The 18344-nt window shown below is 32.0% G+C and overlaps 2 protein-coding genes across 3 annotated transcripts; one reads left to right on the top strand and one right to left on the bottom strand.

The window, feature by feature from the left end:
- The first annotated feature begins 121 nt into the window (after positions 1-121).
- Positions 122-9913, top strand: LOC132943796 (E3 ubiquitin-protein ligase ZNF598). 2 transcript variants are annotated; one of them, XM_061012898.1, is made up of 8 exons: positions 122-625; positions 685-887; positions 2725-2973; positions 3854-4065; positions 4983-5095; positions 5191-5359; positions 5613-7221; positions 8885-9913. In XM_061012898.1, the coding sequence occupies exons 1-8, from the start codon at positions 601-603 to the stop codon at positions 9017-9019; spliced, it is 2715 nt and encodes a 904-aa protein (XP_060868881.1). In that variant the 5' UTR covers positions 122-600; the 3' UTR covers positions 9020-9913. The 2 variants fall into 2 exon arrangements, with proteins under 2 accessions (XP_060868881.1, XP_060868882.1); XM_061012899.1 differs by having other exon boundaries at positions 125-577; positions 8885-9912.
- Positions 9914-11826: 1913 nt separating this feature from the next.
- LOC132943513 (transmembrane protein 104 homolog) lies at positions 11827-17366 on the bottom strand. The gene is made up of 13 exons (XM_061012540.1): positions 16966-17366; positions 16775-16901; positions 16490-16619; positions 16295-16416; positions 16118-16223; positions 15864-15987; positions 14993-15057; positions 14795-14925; positions 14634-14727; positions 14466-14559; positions 13958-14373; positions 13212-13325; positions 11827-12498 (listed from the first exon to the last, which is right to left on the bottom strand). The coding sequence occupies exons 3-13, from the start codon at positions 16511-16513 to the stop codon at positions 12277-12279; spliced, it is 1512 nt and encodes a 503-aa protein (XP_060868523.1). The 5' UTR covers positions 16514-16619; positions 16775-16901; positions 16966-17366; the 3' UTR covers positions 11827-12276.
- Positions 17367-18344: the final 978 nt, after the last annotated feature.

Genomic DNA, 18344 nt, shown 5'->3' with positions numbered 1-18344 from the left:
GGTTAGATCCGGTCGTTATTATCTATGGTGAACTGGTGAAAAGCACGGTTGCGGATCGTGGTGAAAATTAGTGATACCGTCGCCGTCGTTGTCACACAGATATTATATAAACAGAATACGTTTATATATATCGATGATTGTTGTTGTTGTTGATGTTTTCTTTTTCTTTTTATCGCGTTACCATTTTTGTGGTTTTAGTGGTAACAACAGTCGTTGAGCGAATCACAACCGACCGACGGGGCACCGTCCTCCACCGCCACATGTGATCCTGTGATTATTATTATAATTTTTTTTTTTTTGCATAATATATATTTTTTTTTCTAATTTTCAAAATATCAATTTGGTTTTTTTAACCATCAATTTTTTTTTAAATCTTCATTCTACTCACTTCGGAATCGTTGAAAATTTGCCATCACACGATAACATTATTTCTCGACAGTTTACTTTCACTCCTTACACATAAACATGTATACATAATTATTAGGTACACGTTTTTGTATTCGTAGGTAGTAGGTACATGCGCAACATATATTTCGTTGAAATATAAATTTTTTTTCTTTGATCAGTGCCAAACACGGTAAGTTGACAGTTCTCATCGTAATGTACCCGGCTCACACATTTAAAGGTTGAGGTCACCTCGTTGTAATAATAATATTATATTCGATTATTGTTTTTGATTTGTAGAAATGGACCGAAGACCATCATCTTACAAATCGCGTCCAGCGTCGTCCAAACCATCAGGTTCTAGTTGCGTTATATGTTTTAAAATTCAATCAATTTATTCAATTGGTACGTGTGATCATCCTGTATGCTATGAGTGTTCAACTACTATGAGAGTGCTTTGCGATCAAAAGGAGTGTCCGATATGCAGACGAATACTGACCAAGGTTTTTAATACAATAATATTTTATCCTTAAATTCTAATATACTGATGATATCTATGGTATCATTCAACTACCTATTCTAACAATTATTACAATATATTAATATGTACTACTTACCATTATGAGTTTAGAGTTAGAAAATCCTTATCAGTTGTAGTAATATGTATACATTTTTTTTTAACACTTAAAATAATTAGTAGATACCTGGTGACATTTCTGACATTGGTGGGAAAATATATATCCAAGACAAATAAGTATATTGAGTCTCGGCGCTATCTACCTAACAGTAATAAGTAATTTACTGGATAAATAATATAAAATAACAGTACTTTTAATATTGGAATATTTTAGAGAAATAATTTGTATACCTACATAAGTTAAGATTAACAATGTTTGGTCGTTTATTTTCAGTATATAACTATTACTACGAGTCAAAAAGGCAATTCTTGAATTATTCAATTTTAATTAAGTATATTTTGACTTATGACCTCTCTGTACAAATTTCAACTGTTATGGTTATTTAAGTTAACTCTACTACAGCATCAATAAACAATCTATAACTTACGTTTCATTGTTTGCCCTATTATAATTGTTTTTCACTTTTTCAGTATATTTCTATTTTTATATTTAAAATTCACTGAATCTATAAAACAATACAGGTTTTCAAATAAAATTAACTTAAATTTTGACAACCAATTGCGTATTATTTCTGTCATCTCCGTTGACTGCGATACCAACGTTTAATGTGTACTAAAACTACTTATACTACCTATACTAACTACCTTTATCATGGTCATACTCTTATACATGTTCAGAAAACATTATTTTAAATCTTGAAAAAAATTTGTTTGTTTGAATCTAGCTTAAAATAGTAATCTGAAATCCATTCTAAAAAAATATGTTGGTGAGTTCATAGAACAATTTTTCTATATGTATGTATATTAAATAAAATTTAATGCAAGTACATAGTAATGTATCGTCCGTAATTTTAAATACTTAGGGGTTGATATAAACTCACCAGCAAATAATCATGAGGAGATACATAGAAGAATCACAGCTAGAAACAAATGCTATTTTTCACTAGTCCAACTATTTAAGTCAAAAAAGTAATCGAGAAGATAAAAGTAAGACTATAAGACTCGTTAGACCGATTGTACTCTATGCCTGTGAAGCATGGGCGTCTACTAAGTTGGATGAAAACAAATTATTGGTTTTCGAAAGGAAAATCTTGTGAAGAATATTGAGGCCAAAGAGAAATGAGGAAGATGGTAACAAAATATGGTCAAATAGAGAATTAATGCTCTATTCAATGATACCAATATAATACTTAGAGGCTAGAGATTAAAGTGGGCCGGAAATATATGGAGGGAAGTAGGCCAACCTATATGGACAGTCACAAAATGGGCCTAAATAGCCATAAATAAACCAAAAAAAAAAATACATAGTACAAAATACAATCTATTCTAATCAGTAATCACTGACTATAAAATTAGGTTTTGTAAAGTTAAACTTATAAGTAGTTGAAATGTGCCATGTAGTGTATGGCAGAGTCATCAAATTCAAATTAGGGAACAGTGGCGTATACAGAATATAGTCATATTTAATAATTTTTTACATTTCCAATCCGGCTTGAAATCTTCATTAATTTTTAAATCTTATTTACAAATAATTGATAAAATATGTCTTATACATTAATTAGTAGTTGGTTTACATTGAAATATAAAAAAACTTTGAACACATTACTTTTTAATAATATACAAAGTTGATTTAAATTGTATCCAAGTATAATACACTTAACTCGACTTATAATTAATTAATTAATTTTTGATTATTCTTTCAGGTTATTTTTACCAAAGATGAGTTGGATTTGTTTAAAAATTTGGAAGAACGTTCATATCCCCGTTATAACAAAAAGTACGGAATTGCATTTGGTGATCTTTCTGTGGAAAATTCATTTGATCAATTACTGCGTTGCTACTGTAAAAAATGTTATGAACGTCCAGAGTTTACAGCATTTGAACAATTAGCTACACATATGGAACGAAACCATCGTCTTTATGCTTGTCGTCTTTGTGTGAATAATTTAAAGGTAATTTAAATTGAATATTAATCATTTTAACAACTACTTATTGCTTTATATTTTTGGAACTTAAATCTATCAATATAAAACAATGATGTGTGTTTTTTATCTGTTTGTTGTCGCCTTTTTGAATAGTAAAAATGCTTTGACTTTCAATTTCGCTGGTAGCTTTTGGTGACAAATTAGATAGATTTAGTTGGTACCTTGGGGTGAGAGGGAGGAACCAAAAGTAAAAAATTACTAATACTTTATCAATGATTTTAGTTATTTTGTTGTAATTCAAAAATATTATTCATGGGGACTTAAAAATTGTACACTATTATTATTTATATACCTACACGATACCGTTTTCAAAATATTTAGATTAAATTTAAGCTATTGTCTGTTTATATCACTAACCTATTAACACTGCTGTGTAGTCAGCCGGTATTGACTGTAAAGTTGGTAATAATAATGTATGATATTAAGATGACGTCACACTCACATGTGTTGTCTCCGTCGTACATTTGTACGTGTGTAAAATGGAGACAATACATGTGGGTATGACGTCCTCTTAATATAATACTATTTTAATAATTAAATATTAATAATAGGTGTAAAAAATGCATTGTTTTTGGAAAAAGTTGATTCAACCTACTGTAAATTACTATAATAGCAGTATAAATATATGATAAAATAAACTTAGCAACATAGGCCACAGACCGTCTTCTTTCAAAATTGTATTTTTGTTTTGTTTTAACATATCCATTACTTACCTAGTGACTCAATGACAAGGTACACTCGAGTCTCGACTCCATCTGTATACAGTGGAACGGTTTCCTACTCTCCCCTTTTTTTTAATGTTTAAATACTAAAAAGTTAACTTGTGTATTTACTTTAATAATTATAGATATTTCCAAGTCAAAGACGTTGGTATAACTATGATGAGTTAACTAGACATGAAGAATGTGGAGACACCGATAATACATCTCACCGGGGCCATCCTGAATGTCAATTTTGTAAAGTTCGTTACTTAGACAAAGACGAGCTCTATAAACATCTAAGGAAAGAGCATTTCTTTTGTCATTTTTGCGATGCTGATGGTATACAAGACTACTACATGTGTGTATTCAATTTTTATGATCTATATAGTATATATTATTATGTTACCGTCAATAATGTAAATTAGTATATAACGTAAATGCCTAACCATTATCATATATTCCTAACATTAGTCGACGATATTGTCAATGCCTAAGCATTAACTGACAACATAGGCAAGGTTGTAAAATTCAAATATATTGTTAACACAATTTACAACTATGACAAGGAAATTACTTAAATTTCTTATACTGATAGACAATGTTGATAATTTTGTTTAGAGAAATATTTAAATTGGGTCAGGAATTAAAAAATGCATATAAGATTTAAACTTAATATTACATAAATAAATTGAATCATTATTTTTACAATTTGAAATACCCTGAAACTTTGAAAGTAGGCACTATAGGTAGATACATATTATTCAATGTGCTAGTAGGAATGCGTGTGTACAAATATTATAATTTAATTAATTTATAATTATTAATCAATTATTATAACAAATAAATAATCGCGATTTATATTGTAAACCTACTATATAGATGATATAATATGTATCCGAATCGGATAGACGGCTATTTTTCACTTAAAATGTACAAAATGTACAGCCATCGACATACTAGAGTCGGAAAATATGTTATTGTTACTTGTTAGTACCAATTATTGATAAATCGACTTTACAACGCAAGGCCTTTTCTAATTATTAAAATTGACAAATATATTATTTCTAAATGCATCATTGCCTGAAAATAATGGACATAAGCGTTATATCGTATACTGTCTATAATTTGATCGGAAATATCGTTTTGACTAATTATTAACGTTAATTCCTTAATTTACGTCTTTGCCGGTACATACTGCATATACATACTGCAAATAGATCGACATAATATATACATATTTGTATTTCCTGAACAAAATGTTTCTATATTTTTCAGGACATATGACTGGTTGAGAAAGCATTATTTTGATAAACACTACCTTTGCGAAGAGGGAAATTGTATCAATGAACAATATACATCAGTTTTTCGTACGTCAATCGATTTACAAGGTATATATTTGCAATATAATTTTTCTTATTAACAATTATTGTTTTCATGGAATATTATTATCACACTCATGTATTCGTTTGTTTTTGTATATTAGCTCATAAAGCGCAAACACACAGCAGAGATTTGGGAAAACAAGGATACAAAGAAGCTCGTACCTTAAAACTTGAATTTACCTTACGACCGCGACACAATCCGACCGTTGAAGCAGGCAGACCAAACCAATACCAACCACCCCGACCCCGCCAACCACCATCTGATTATTCGTGAGTATAATATGTATACAGTAATTAATTGAACTACGTAAGCAATTTTTAAGTGTATACACTTCTACACTTAAGTTTTTAAAAATGTAATTTAACGGAATTTAACCTAACCAGAACTTGTTTCAAAAACCATAAAAACAGCTAGGACATTTTAGCGTAGTCAATGAAATATATCGAATTTATTAAATAAATAAGATAATTACTTATGTTGCGACACTTACATTTAACAAAAATTTTCATAATTTATCTACAGTTACAACAATAGCTACAATAACAACAACAACTATTCCGGCGGGCAAGAGTCATCCGCAGCGACCTCATCGGATCGTGCAATCAACGTGCGCAACACCGCTGACTTTCCGTCGTTGAATGGTCAGCACACGACCGTGTTGCCATGTGCCCGCACCAGGAAACAAAACCAATCGGTCAACACACGAGATTTACATTCGTTCCCGGCCTTGGGACAGGACCCGCAGCCGTCGGTGGCGCCCAAGGCTCAGAAACCACCAGTGAACAGCATCCGAATGGCCGCAGTGCTTAAGAAACCAGCGGAACCCCCTAAACCGGACCGAAACAAAGACGCCAAGGTGCCTTCAGGCCCACGGTTGCCCAACCAGGCCAGGGACTTTCCGTCGCTAGACGGCAACCAAAACCACCAGCCACAGCAGCAGCAACAAAACCTGCAACACCCCAGGCTGGCCGCCAACAAGGAGATGGCGGCGGCCAGTGGTTCGGGCGGTGGCAGTTGGGTGTCTAAAGCCAAGACGGGAAATGAGAGTGAGAAAAAAAAGGTTAAAAAAGAACCAGCGGCCATCAAGAAGAAAATAGCAGAGGCGCCCAAGGTCCCAGGCCCGTCGGACTTTCCAAATTTGAACAAAAAATATGAACCGTCCAAGAGCAACCTGGCAAAGTTGGGCGGCAACAAGAAGAAATCGGAAAACTCGAAGAAAATCGCGTCGGCAGAAATTAACGTCAACGGCAGTGGCAGTGGTACTGTTCAAAACGGGAAAAAAAACCTTCCAACCGTGGACAGCAACAGCAGCAATAAGGAAAACTGCAACAAGCCCAATACGAAAACCGTCAACGCGGTACAGATGTGCAACGGCGAAATCAAGACGGCTACTTCAACGAATAATAAGGCGGTCGCCGGCAAGACTGAAGTGACAAAGCCCGCCGCCGCAGCCCCGGTAGAAGTGCCGAAGAGAGAGCAGTCCAAGAAGAAAGAGTCTGCTGCGGTCGGTCGAACGGCGGCTCAACCCGACGAAGAATCCGTGTCGGACGCCAACAACCCAAAGGACAAGAAAAAGAGGAAGAAGAACGAAAATCGAGGAGAACAACAACAGCAACAACCTACCTCAACCGGGCACCAGCAGCAGGAAAATCATCACCAGCAACAACTGCAGAACAATTATATCAAAACGGCGACGCCGAAAATACCGCCGGGCTTCGAGAACGCGTACCAGCAGCCGCCACAACAACAGGTCAGAGCCCCTCCCGGGCTGTCGGGTAATCGTGGACCGTCGCCCGCAGCGCAGAACCATCACCGGGTCAAAGCGCCGCCCGGTCTGTCGTTGTCGGACAGCGGAGGCGACGGCGGTAAACCGTCCGAGTACTTGCATCCGGTCGGCTCGTCCGTCCGGAACAAAGTGCTCATCAACAACCTAATGGCCGCGCTCATACCTGCCCGTGACGAACGTTTTGACACTTTCGAGAAGTTCAAAGAGATGTCAACGCTGTTCCGCAAACATGTCATCACCGCGTTCGATTTCTACTCGTACTGTGTCGAAGCACTGGCCCCGCACAGCTTTGAGTCCGTATTCCAGGAACTCGTGTTGTTGTTGCCCGACATCCAAAAGCAGCGGGTACGTACCTACATGAATAAATTATAATATGAATTACGATAAAACGACTTACTTTTTTTTTCTTGTGGCATCGACGACGCTGCCGGAACTGCTTAAGCGTTACGTCGACAGCGCCGCCATCGTTTGGTTATTTTTTTTTTAGCAATTAATATTTAATACATACAACAATTTGTTACGATTCGGTTTCCATACAATCCGGAACTCTGAAGCCAGCATCTGCTTTCCATTTCCGTAGCGATTGCTAGTATATGTTCCTGGCAGCCTGAGAGTGTACAATGTTTAGCACTGGTCATGCCACATATGGATAGGCAAGACGTACCCCGCCTTATCCCCTCACAATATTTTTATCATACAGTATTTCGGAAGTCGCGTACTGAGTTTCCTCTTCGTGAGCTGGCATGTGACCGCCACTCATGTAGTCTCGCGTGTTATAGCGGCGGATGGCTGCAGTCAAGACAGATCCCCGTCACCTTCCCTCGGCCGTCTGCCACGTTCTCTCTTCTTCCTCCTTCGTTGTCATTATGTTTTCCATCATCAGATAAAAATCCGAAACGTTTCTTCGGCGCCCTACAGGACATTTGCCTTCTTTGCTGGCATAAAACTACTCGTAACATGCATTTTTTTGTGTACGTTACCATTACTGTTTTAGAACAGTAAAAATGCTTCAATATCTTTTCTGGTTGGAAAGTGATATAGTTAGTATGTTGAGAAGAATGAAAAATTCCAAGCACTTCTTTATCTTTGGAAAAAATAAATAAACAGTTATGGGAGAACGGGAATTTTTGCGCAAAAGCGATTTTCCGACAAATTATAATGTCATAATTGCAGACCGCGCAGTAATATATTACATTTCTCATAATCAAAAATAAATTTTCTGTAAGTATTATATGGTAGGGTATTATATTTTGACTCTTTTTGAGCTAGATATTTGAAGTTTTCTAATATTTTTAGTTTTTTTTTTTTTAAACCGATGTTATGAAATCTGATATGATGTTTTAAGATATAATGATGCCGATAAAAATTTTCAGACTCGGAAATTTATAAAATGTCCAACATTTTTAGCCAAGGCTTGAAAATTGAATACAAAGTTCCTCATAAGTAGTTCTTACTGAACCCCAAAAATATAAAATATATATTCATATATATTTTTTTTTCTAGACATTTGAAGTTCAGATTTTGACTAAATTAGTCATTTAATCAAAGAATAATGATTTTAGTTATTTTGTTGTAATTCAACAATACTATTCGCGGTGACTTAAAAATTGTACGTATATTATTATATTGTATATACATTCACAATGGCATATCATATATTTAGATTAATTTAAAGGTTACTATATTTTATGCCATATTTCTTATATTATAAGATAATAACTACAATAGCAATATTTGATAAAATAAACTTATTAATTAGGCCGACAGACCGTCTCAGTTCAGAATCGTTTTTCATATGCCATGATTTATCATTGAATTCAAATTTAACACATCCATTACAGTGAATTACTCTATGACGAGGTACACTCAACTCCAACTACAGCGGAGCGGGCCACTTTTTTTCTTCGATTTTAATTTTCAATTATAAGTTATAACAATAGGGCTACAAATGGATGATTATTTATATGGTAATCGTAATTTAATCAGTTTCATTTTATAACTCAATTAGGAATTGCTGTTCATCTACAACCGGAACAGCAGACACGAAATGAACGTAGAAGTGTGCAAACACTGTCGCCAAGTGTTGAAGGCTAGTGAATTGGAATCACACCAGTCCGTTCACAGTTCGACTGCGCGCAGTTGAAATGCAACGGATTCGCCTGTGTTTGTATAGCGCAAATCGCTTCGTGGCCGCCGATCATGCCTCCCAAATGTAATTATCAAATCATTAATATTTTATGCAAACGTTTTTAAGATGCGCTCGCGCGCGGGTGTGAAAAATATCAAAAATATTACTACCTATACATAATTATCTTTTTTTTCTTCTTTTTTTGTAATTATTTATTATTATTATTTAATTACATACATGTATAAAGAATATTAATTTCTTAAGAGAGCTACTTTTAATGTTAAACACATTTGAAAACAATTATTAACAATAATATGTTCTCCAAAGCTCAATGTGCTTGTTAAGTTTATAATTCGTATATATTATTTACCTACTATTATTATTATTATTATTATACTTTTTGCCGGCTCTGTTCAGATATATTTACAATGAGAAAATAATATTTAAAAAAATTAACATCGTCCGCCATTTAAAAATTGACGATTAAAGTAAACTATATATTATATCATGCAATGTATACCTATATCAAATATTTTATATATAATACAACTACTCAATTGTGTAATAACTGCAGTAATAATAATAATACTAATAAGTAATAACAATATTGTGTACAGGCAGATCGTGGTGTTTTGCTCGATAGCTCCGGTCGTATACTTGTATGTGTATATTATATATCTGTAGAAGTCAATCGTTTTTAATACGTACTACATATTATTATTATATAGTATATATATTATTATATTATTATATACAACCGATTACTTATCTGTGTGTACAGATATTATCATATTATTTTTAATAATAGTGTAAGAAACACATTGCATATTAATATATTATGTATATTTTCGGTCGATCAGACAATAACGTTATACTAGACTGTAATTAATAAAAATAAATGTGTATTTGTAAAAGAAACGAGCTTATTATTAAATTTTATAAATTGCGTCCAATGCACCAATATTACTCTATTCTGCTAAAACTATACCGTGTCGCGGTATATTATGATCATGAAAGAAACGATTTGGTTTTGTTTATTTTAAGCGTCATGCGTGGAGGTTGTAATAACTAATAAGAATATATAAGATGAACCAAAAGTTTGTGTTTTGTAAGGACCACCGTATAGTATAAAATAAGAATAAAAAAAAACTGCAATCACTGCAAAGGTAATATGTACGACTATGCAGAGGTCTACGCAACAATCAGATTATTCTACGATGAAATAAAAATGTTTACGCGCCATGCGAGGGTATACAATATGAATATAAGATGTAATCAAGTTTATGTTTCGTAAGGACCGTGGAATAGATTTCAGTGCCTGGTTGTGCAGGGGATACGCGTGTTATGCACTTTTGGGGATTTCCATTTTACCGCTCGCTGGACGGAAAAAGGTCGCTCTCCAACGCTTCAACCGCTATCGGAAAAACCAAACTTTCAGTGCAGACATGACAAAATGGTATATTATTGTGCGGCACGAGCCGCGATCGAGGGCCGTATTTCGTCCAAGACTGAAATTGCCTTCCCTCACGAGTCACACATACTATTTTTAGTCATGCCTCTGCATTCATCGATCACGGCAAAGGACAAAGGTAATGCAGTGATATATGCAACAACTAAACCATAATTATTCTACGACATCAATATTTCATGAAAGAAACGGGTTTTAATTATTTTCAGCGTCACGCATGGAGGTTATAATATGAATATCATGGTGTAACCAAAAGTGTATGTTTTGTAAGGACCGTGGTATAGATTTTAGCGTCTGGTTGTGCGTGTGATATGTGCGCCCAGCACTTTTGAGTACTACCATTTTACCGCCCGGCACTGTTGGGGATTCCCACTTTACCGCCCGCTGCACGGAAAAAGGTCGATTTCCAACGGTTCAACAGCTATTGAAATCCAAACTTTCAGTGCAGGCGTGACAAAAAATATAGAATATACAAATAACCATATATATAGATAATAAATCTATTATCTGTTTATTATCTATATCTGTGCAAATAACATAAATTCAACTTACCAGTTACCGAATTATACTAATAACCACGATAATAATAACCGTGATAATAACAAAATAAAATAATATCCTTGGGCCTATTGTAGGCCGACAAACCGTCTCCGCCACGGACTAAGATATATTTTAGACCGTAGTCTCCGCTCAGAATCATTTTTCGTATGCAAATATGCAATGATATTATTTATCATTAAATTTAAATTTAACACCATCTATTATACTGAGTCACTTGTAACCTACTTTATAGCCGAGTACTTACTTGCATTTTTAAGAGTAAATAGCTTAAAAAGAGCTTAATCGAGGGACCGAAAATTGGGAATATGCGAATTAAAATTGACGACGAGGGAAGATATGTTAGTGTTAACATTTTGGAAAAATAAATATTATACACTTGCTGAGAGAGGTGATACAGTGGCGTAATTTTAATTTTGAAAAGTGAGGTAAGTTTTGACCAGCCATTTAACTGAAAAACTCATATTTTGTATTTTATTTCATTTAAAATTACAAAAATTAGTTTTCTTAATTCCTCTAGAAATTAGAAAATTACACATCACATTGTAATTTTACCCATTGATTAAGGGGCGGGCAATCGCCATGATACAACCTCTTAAGTATGCCCCTGTGTCCAAGCATCTAAATTCTACTACACGGCAGGCTTTGATGGTGGGGATGACAGAAGGGTGTTAGGTTACTAGCTAACTGCTGCCCAACGAAAACAGGTCACCGCCAAGGTTTGTGAATGGAGCATAGAATAAATACAAATAATAGTGAGTAAAAAGTAAAAACAATAATTATTAAATTCAACAAAATTTATTTTTGTTTGTACAATAGTTGTATATATATGTTTGATGAAAATAAATCATCAGAATATTATTCTTGGAGACAAAACAAACTATGTAATCATTATGAATAAAAAATAACAAGAATTTATTTAATAAATATTAAACCTTGCAAAACATATTATTTTATATATCAATTATGAGTTATATTAATCAATTCTTTTTTTTTTTTTACTTAATCATCTTTTTTTTATAAAATTTAATTGAAAAAAAAATATATATTTTTAATAACAACACATAATATACTATGTTAAATATTATGTGTACACTTAACGTGACGTAAATAATCATAGTCTTAATATCTCTTAAAATAAAACTTTTTAGTAAAAGTATTCACGTAACACGTAATTAATAAAAGTTAAGATTGGTAGACAAACAAAATATGGAGCGACAAGTTAAAATAAGTATGAGTCCACCTTTCATTGGAATTCTTTACTTATCAAGGAAATTGTCAATACTATCACACATATCACCGTCCATATCAAAATGCACAGTGGCCAATATTTAGACTTGAAAGGTGAGCAATAATCATTTTTAATTGCAGCCACCTGTTGTGGAATTTCAGCACGTGCAGCCATGACTAATAATGCAGGGGTTGCATATTGAATACCAGTACCAGCATAGACAGCGACAATCGAAACCTGCAAAATTTAAAATTATCATTAAAAAAACCTACACCCACAGTCTCACTGATTTTATATTAAACAATTCTAAAATTTTGTATATAAAACGAATCATTTTAAACTAAAGTAATAAATAATAACATAACAGCTGTTATTTTTTTATAACGATATGTATCTGAGAAGTAATTTTATGTGCTATACACTTAATACTTATACATGAAATAATTAGTATTTATAATAAATTTTTAAACTTTGATGACTATTAGAGTTACTAAATAGTGTATTACACAGGTCAAGGGGGCAGAGGTATCCATAATCCATCTGATATAAGTTGATAAATAAAATTAACATTTTAGAATTCTCCTCTTGACTTACCAAAAAAATTCACAATTCACATATTATAATTATAATAATTTAAATTTAATTTAAACAATATATATATATTTATAACAAATCTTCAAAAAAAAAAAAAAAGAATGGGAAAAAAATAACTAAGATATTTTATTACTAAATATTTTAATAATTGAATCTATCTTATAAAATATTTAGATGTGTATTATTTATCAAGCATAAAAGCTATACTTTTTTGTTTGTTAATATAGGTTAAAAATTATAATTTCTTCTATACAATAACCACTTTCTAAATACTGTATTAACTCTGAAGATAATTCAATTTTTATATTTAAGACATAATTAATGAATGTATTGCACAAAAATAATTAGGTGCTTACTAAAACTTCAAGACGTGACACAAAAGCCGCTAGTAGCACAGGTGTAATTAAGGAGAATAGTGGTATAACTATTCGCTTCCAGATCCAATGAGCATCGCTTGGAAGAAACATCACCTATAACAAAAACATATTATACATTACTTAGGTGAGTATACATGATTAATTAACAAGATATATTATTGAATAGGTTAATTTTAGAACATGTAACTAAATTATATATGCAGTAGTTTATGGTATTACATTTTTATATATCATAATCAATTGATAATTAATGTGTATAATTGATGTTATACAACATAACTGTTGACATTATGTCCCTATGGCTAAAAAGTAATAAAGTTGATACGATGTATAATATCAACAAAAATAACTTCAAAGGAAAAACTCTCACGCCTTGTTGAAATGTCAGATTTTTTTTTCTGTCTGTAAGATGAGGATAATTTTTGCAGGATCAAAGCCCTCATTTTACTTTAAATAGTGCTGGAAAAATAACAAGTATTGTGCATTATTCAAATACATTTTTAGCTTCTATTATTATAATTTAAAATCAGGTTTTGATCTGACCTGAAAAATGTTCTTTCTTTAAATAAAATAAAATTAAAATAACAAAATCCAACTAATCGACAGGTCGCGAGAATTTTTCCTTTAAGACATGTTTTGTTCTAAAAACACTGACTTTAACACTCTTTATACAATTAACTTTAAACCAATTTATAGAAATGAAAACCAATAAATGTTGTGCTTACTTGGATATTATTTCTTAATGTAATTGCAATAACTGGAAAACTAATACTGATTGTAAGTACAGGAAAAAGAACCAATATTGAATCGATCAGTTTATAAAATAATCCAGTATCTTGTGATGGTGTGAAATTGATGGTATATAATTCATTAACTTTTGGGAATGCAAAAACACCTGTCATACACAAGCACATGTACAACGTGTATACTAACAAGAAGTTAGCTGCCACTTTTAGCAGTATTTTGTTTTTGTTTTTGATTGGTGAAATCACAGACGGAATAGAATGATGACACATAAACGCATAAATCGAAGCGCCTATTAATTGTGGCATAGCCATAAAGTTTGATGCTGGTGTATATCCATGCTTTTGGGTTGGAGAAATCAGTCGTATTGTTGCTAGAACAACCATTGCAATAATAGCTGAAAAAAATAAAATAGGTTGGTACAAATTAAATTTATTATATTAAAAACCAAATGGGTAAAATATATACTGCTTGTAAAACAAAACTTACCAATGATGCGCATGAAAAAACCTACAACTTGTAAGTATTTAGTCTTTTGGGCACTAAAAAATGTGAATGGTCCTATTATTAAGATATACAGCATCTATGTTTAACAATTAATTTAATATTAATACCAACTATTTTGAAAAGATTATTACTAAACAATTGCATACATACCAAATAGCTTAAATAAATTTCATGTTTAGTATAAGATGAATTTTCCCAACACAAATCTGACTTATTAGCAGAATTATTATTTGATTTGTGATCACTAAATAGTTTTAATAAATTCATAATGATATTGAACAATTATTTTAATTAATAAATGGACAATTTACCATGTGAAGTCTACAAGTGATTGTCCAATTGCTTTATAGTAAATAGATAAATCACCAAATAAATAGCCACTGATGGAAAAAAAAAACATCACTTTAGCAAACGGAGGCAGTAGTACTGCTACCATTTCACCCTGAAAGAATTAATTATTTAACATTTTAATAATGTACAAAACAGTATTTAAATTAAAAATATTTTACCATTTCTATTCTATTATCAAGTGAAAGCAATTCAACAGATTCAGGAGGAAAGTCCAATAAAGAACCTAAAAAAGAAATAGTATATTATTTATTTAAAAGAAAAATCCTGACAAAAGATAGATATATTTTTAAATCTACATTTATCATAATACAATAAAAATAAACTAAGAGGACGCTATACCCACATGTGTTAGTTTTACAAACGCATAACATAGTAAATTGTGGGTTCTGAATAATCTATTTAACATTATAATAATTAATATTAAAGCGAATTGACCTATTATCAAATTTAGAAATAAGAATATTATGTAATGAATATCAAGTTATGAGTATTTTAAAAATTGTAAGTTAATTCTGCATTTTAGAATACTCATAACTTGCTTAAAACTTTAAATTTAAAGAAAAACCTACGAGGTTTACTAGATAATATTCTTACATCTAAATTTGATATCAAGTCAATTCGCTCCAATATAAATCATAACAGAGTTAAATAGATTATTCAGAACGTACAATTTGCTATGTAATGGGTTTGTAAGACAGAGACAACACATGTGGGTGAAGCGTCCTCTTAATACTGTTTCTATGTAATAGAAATTGAATTATTATAACACAAAATACTTATTACTTTTTATAACTTTTATTAAATTAATGCTGATTTTGTATTTGTTGAATTCCTGATTAATGATTAATAATAATTTATAATAGTTTGATATTATCATAACATTTGTACTATGGTTAATTATGCTTATTATAATAGTGTCCAATTCTATTAATGAAATATCATGAATCAAATGAACATTTTAAGATATACCTACTGTGTAGTGTATGATTAGAAATTAGTAAATATAATTTAATTAAGTATGTTGCATACTAGATGTAGGTAACACTGGATTGTCAAAAATAGGCGCTTCATTGTCACTGTTATAACTATCCGTACTAGCATTCGAAAGTCTGTCATAGTTAACTGATGAAACTTGTGGCATCATGTCCTTACACTGAAAAAAAAAAATGTAAAGTATGCAATTTTTACAGCAACATAGCACAGGATTTTTACAAGAATCTTAAATTGTATATAACCTTGATCTTAGTAAAAATGTAAATTATAGCTCAGAATATTTTGCTTACCGATTTCAATACCCTGGTAACACTTTTCATCATTTGTAATTTGCGAAGTTGTGTTATAGAATTTGTAATCGTGATTGCTTCTATAACGAATGTGAATGTAATGTAACTGAAAAATAAATATATCTTATTTAATCAGTTTTAAACATTATAATAATAAACTATAATTGTATTAGGTACCTTAAAAAAGCCATAGTAGCAATAAATATACCACTCAAAAGCCATCCAGTTTCTTGAACAACAGCTGGCAACGTCAGTGAACCCGGCCCAATAATCAGGTTAAAAACAAAGATCAAACCGATCTGGGGAGATCAGACATTGGTTAATATTTTATACGTATAATAATCAATAAGAGTGATAAGTAATATTGCTTACGGGCGTCGAGTATAGGGAACTCATGGTTTTGTTTTGAACGCAGCAGCTACACTATAATATTATGTCTGTAATATTTACAGTTACGGTCTTAACGTAACAACGATGAACGGCGACATTGCATACAGCCCGTCTGCAACAGATGTAAAAATCAAAACGTTAAATCACTTGCAAAAATATTTTCAAAGCGAACACCCAAGGGGTTTGCTATTTGACAAAATAAAAAGACCATAATACAGCACCGAATCGCAATAATGTAAAATAATAATAAAAGTATTTGACACATACCTTACATTTTCATACGACGGACAAGTGTGACCGTGACGAGGAAACGTCAATGAATATTATGTTTCAGAAGTCGACTACCACCAAAAATACGTCCTCGAATAACAACGGTTTAACCGAATAATCTAATCTGTTCCGATTGGATTTTATTATTGTTTATTATAATATTATTTTTACAACGACAAGTTACTTACTACTATATCAAACTGTTATTATAGTATCAAGAGCTGATGGCTAGACTATACTAATAGAGAGAAAACAAAAACGTGCGATACTGCTATTGTTCGTTATGGTCTGTGTCCCCTATAAAACCATTCATATCGTATATCATGTGTTTGTCCATTCGGACAAGACGAAAGTGTGTTTATTTTTGTATTATAATAATTGCTATTGAGTTATAATAAAATCGTATTTTATAATTATGTTGATATTAATATGACATTATTATAATATTAACAATAATAATTGTGTAAAAACTAAAATCCTTTTTCAAGTGGCATCGGATAATATCAGATATCAGTCATAAATCCAATCTGAAATCCAAGTCGTAGATAACACTATTTACGTCGTGCTGTGCTTATGCCTTATTGGGTGATTGTTTCCGCAACGCACTACGAACTACAGTGGTCGTGCACAATGACTCACGCCACTCACGGTTTTGTTGTCATTGTGTGATCGTTGAATTTATACGTATTGTCACCAATTTAGTCAGTACCACCACATTGGTTTTACTCGTTGACCGTCCAAATAAAATGAATAATGCACAAAATTCATTTTTCTTTCGATACGACGACGTTTCAATCGTAAAACTACGATTACGCGGCGCTATGGATAGGCCACTAAACGTTTCCTACTGTAATGATTATCGTCATCGACATCGTACATTACTCCCTACGTTGAGCACGGCTAATATGCTGAGTGTTAGTAATGACAAATGTGTATATATGTATGAAATATATATTATGCTGACGCGATGTTTAGCTCACATCGTGTAAATAACCGACCGGGACGCCTGGAGATAGAGTCTACAGTGAGGCTAGTCGATAGAGTCTAGCGTCGGCGGTTGATAGTTGGAGGATGGTCAAGAATGAAGTGTCATAGTCGGTGGTCGATAGAGGAACTCGAGGGATTTTAATCAGAGCTTACGTTTTAATCAAAATACTGCTATATTTTTTTTAAATATATTGAGTCATTATAGTTAATGAGTTATAATAGACTATTGATATGTAAGTCTTAAATTACAAGAAATTAAAAATAAACAAAAAAAAGCATAACGTTTCTTATTAGGTATTGGATTTCCATAGGTAGGTACATGAATAATAATGTTATATATAATACAATATTACAATAAATCATTCTCATTAATATTAAAATTGTATCTTTCTAAAGCCTTATAATATCAGAAAAATCTAAATTATTGTAAACACGATGTATTCAAGATATCGAAAATACCTACATTTATATGAAAAACTACAATTTACAAAAATAATAACCAAACGATACTAAAGGATTATTTCAATTAAAATTGAGATTTTAACTAGGTATACAAATAAATGTAATTAAAATGTCCCTA

The sequence above is a fragment of the Metopolophium dirhodum genome, chromosome 4 (assembly GCF_019925205.1).
Source record: "Metopolophium dirhodum isolate CAU chromosome 4, ASM1992520v1, whole genome shotgun sequence".
Lineage (NCBI taxonomy): Eukaryota > Metazoa > Arthropoda > Insecta > Hemiptera > Aphididae > Metopolophium > Metopolophium dirhodum.
The sequence above is the reverse complement of the archived record's forward strand: the minus strand, read 5'-3'. Positions and strand labels throughout refer to the sequence as shown.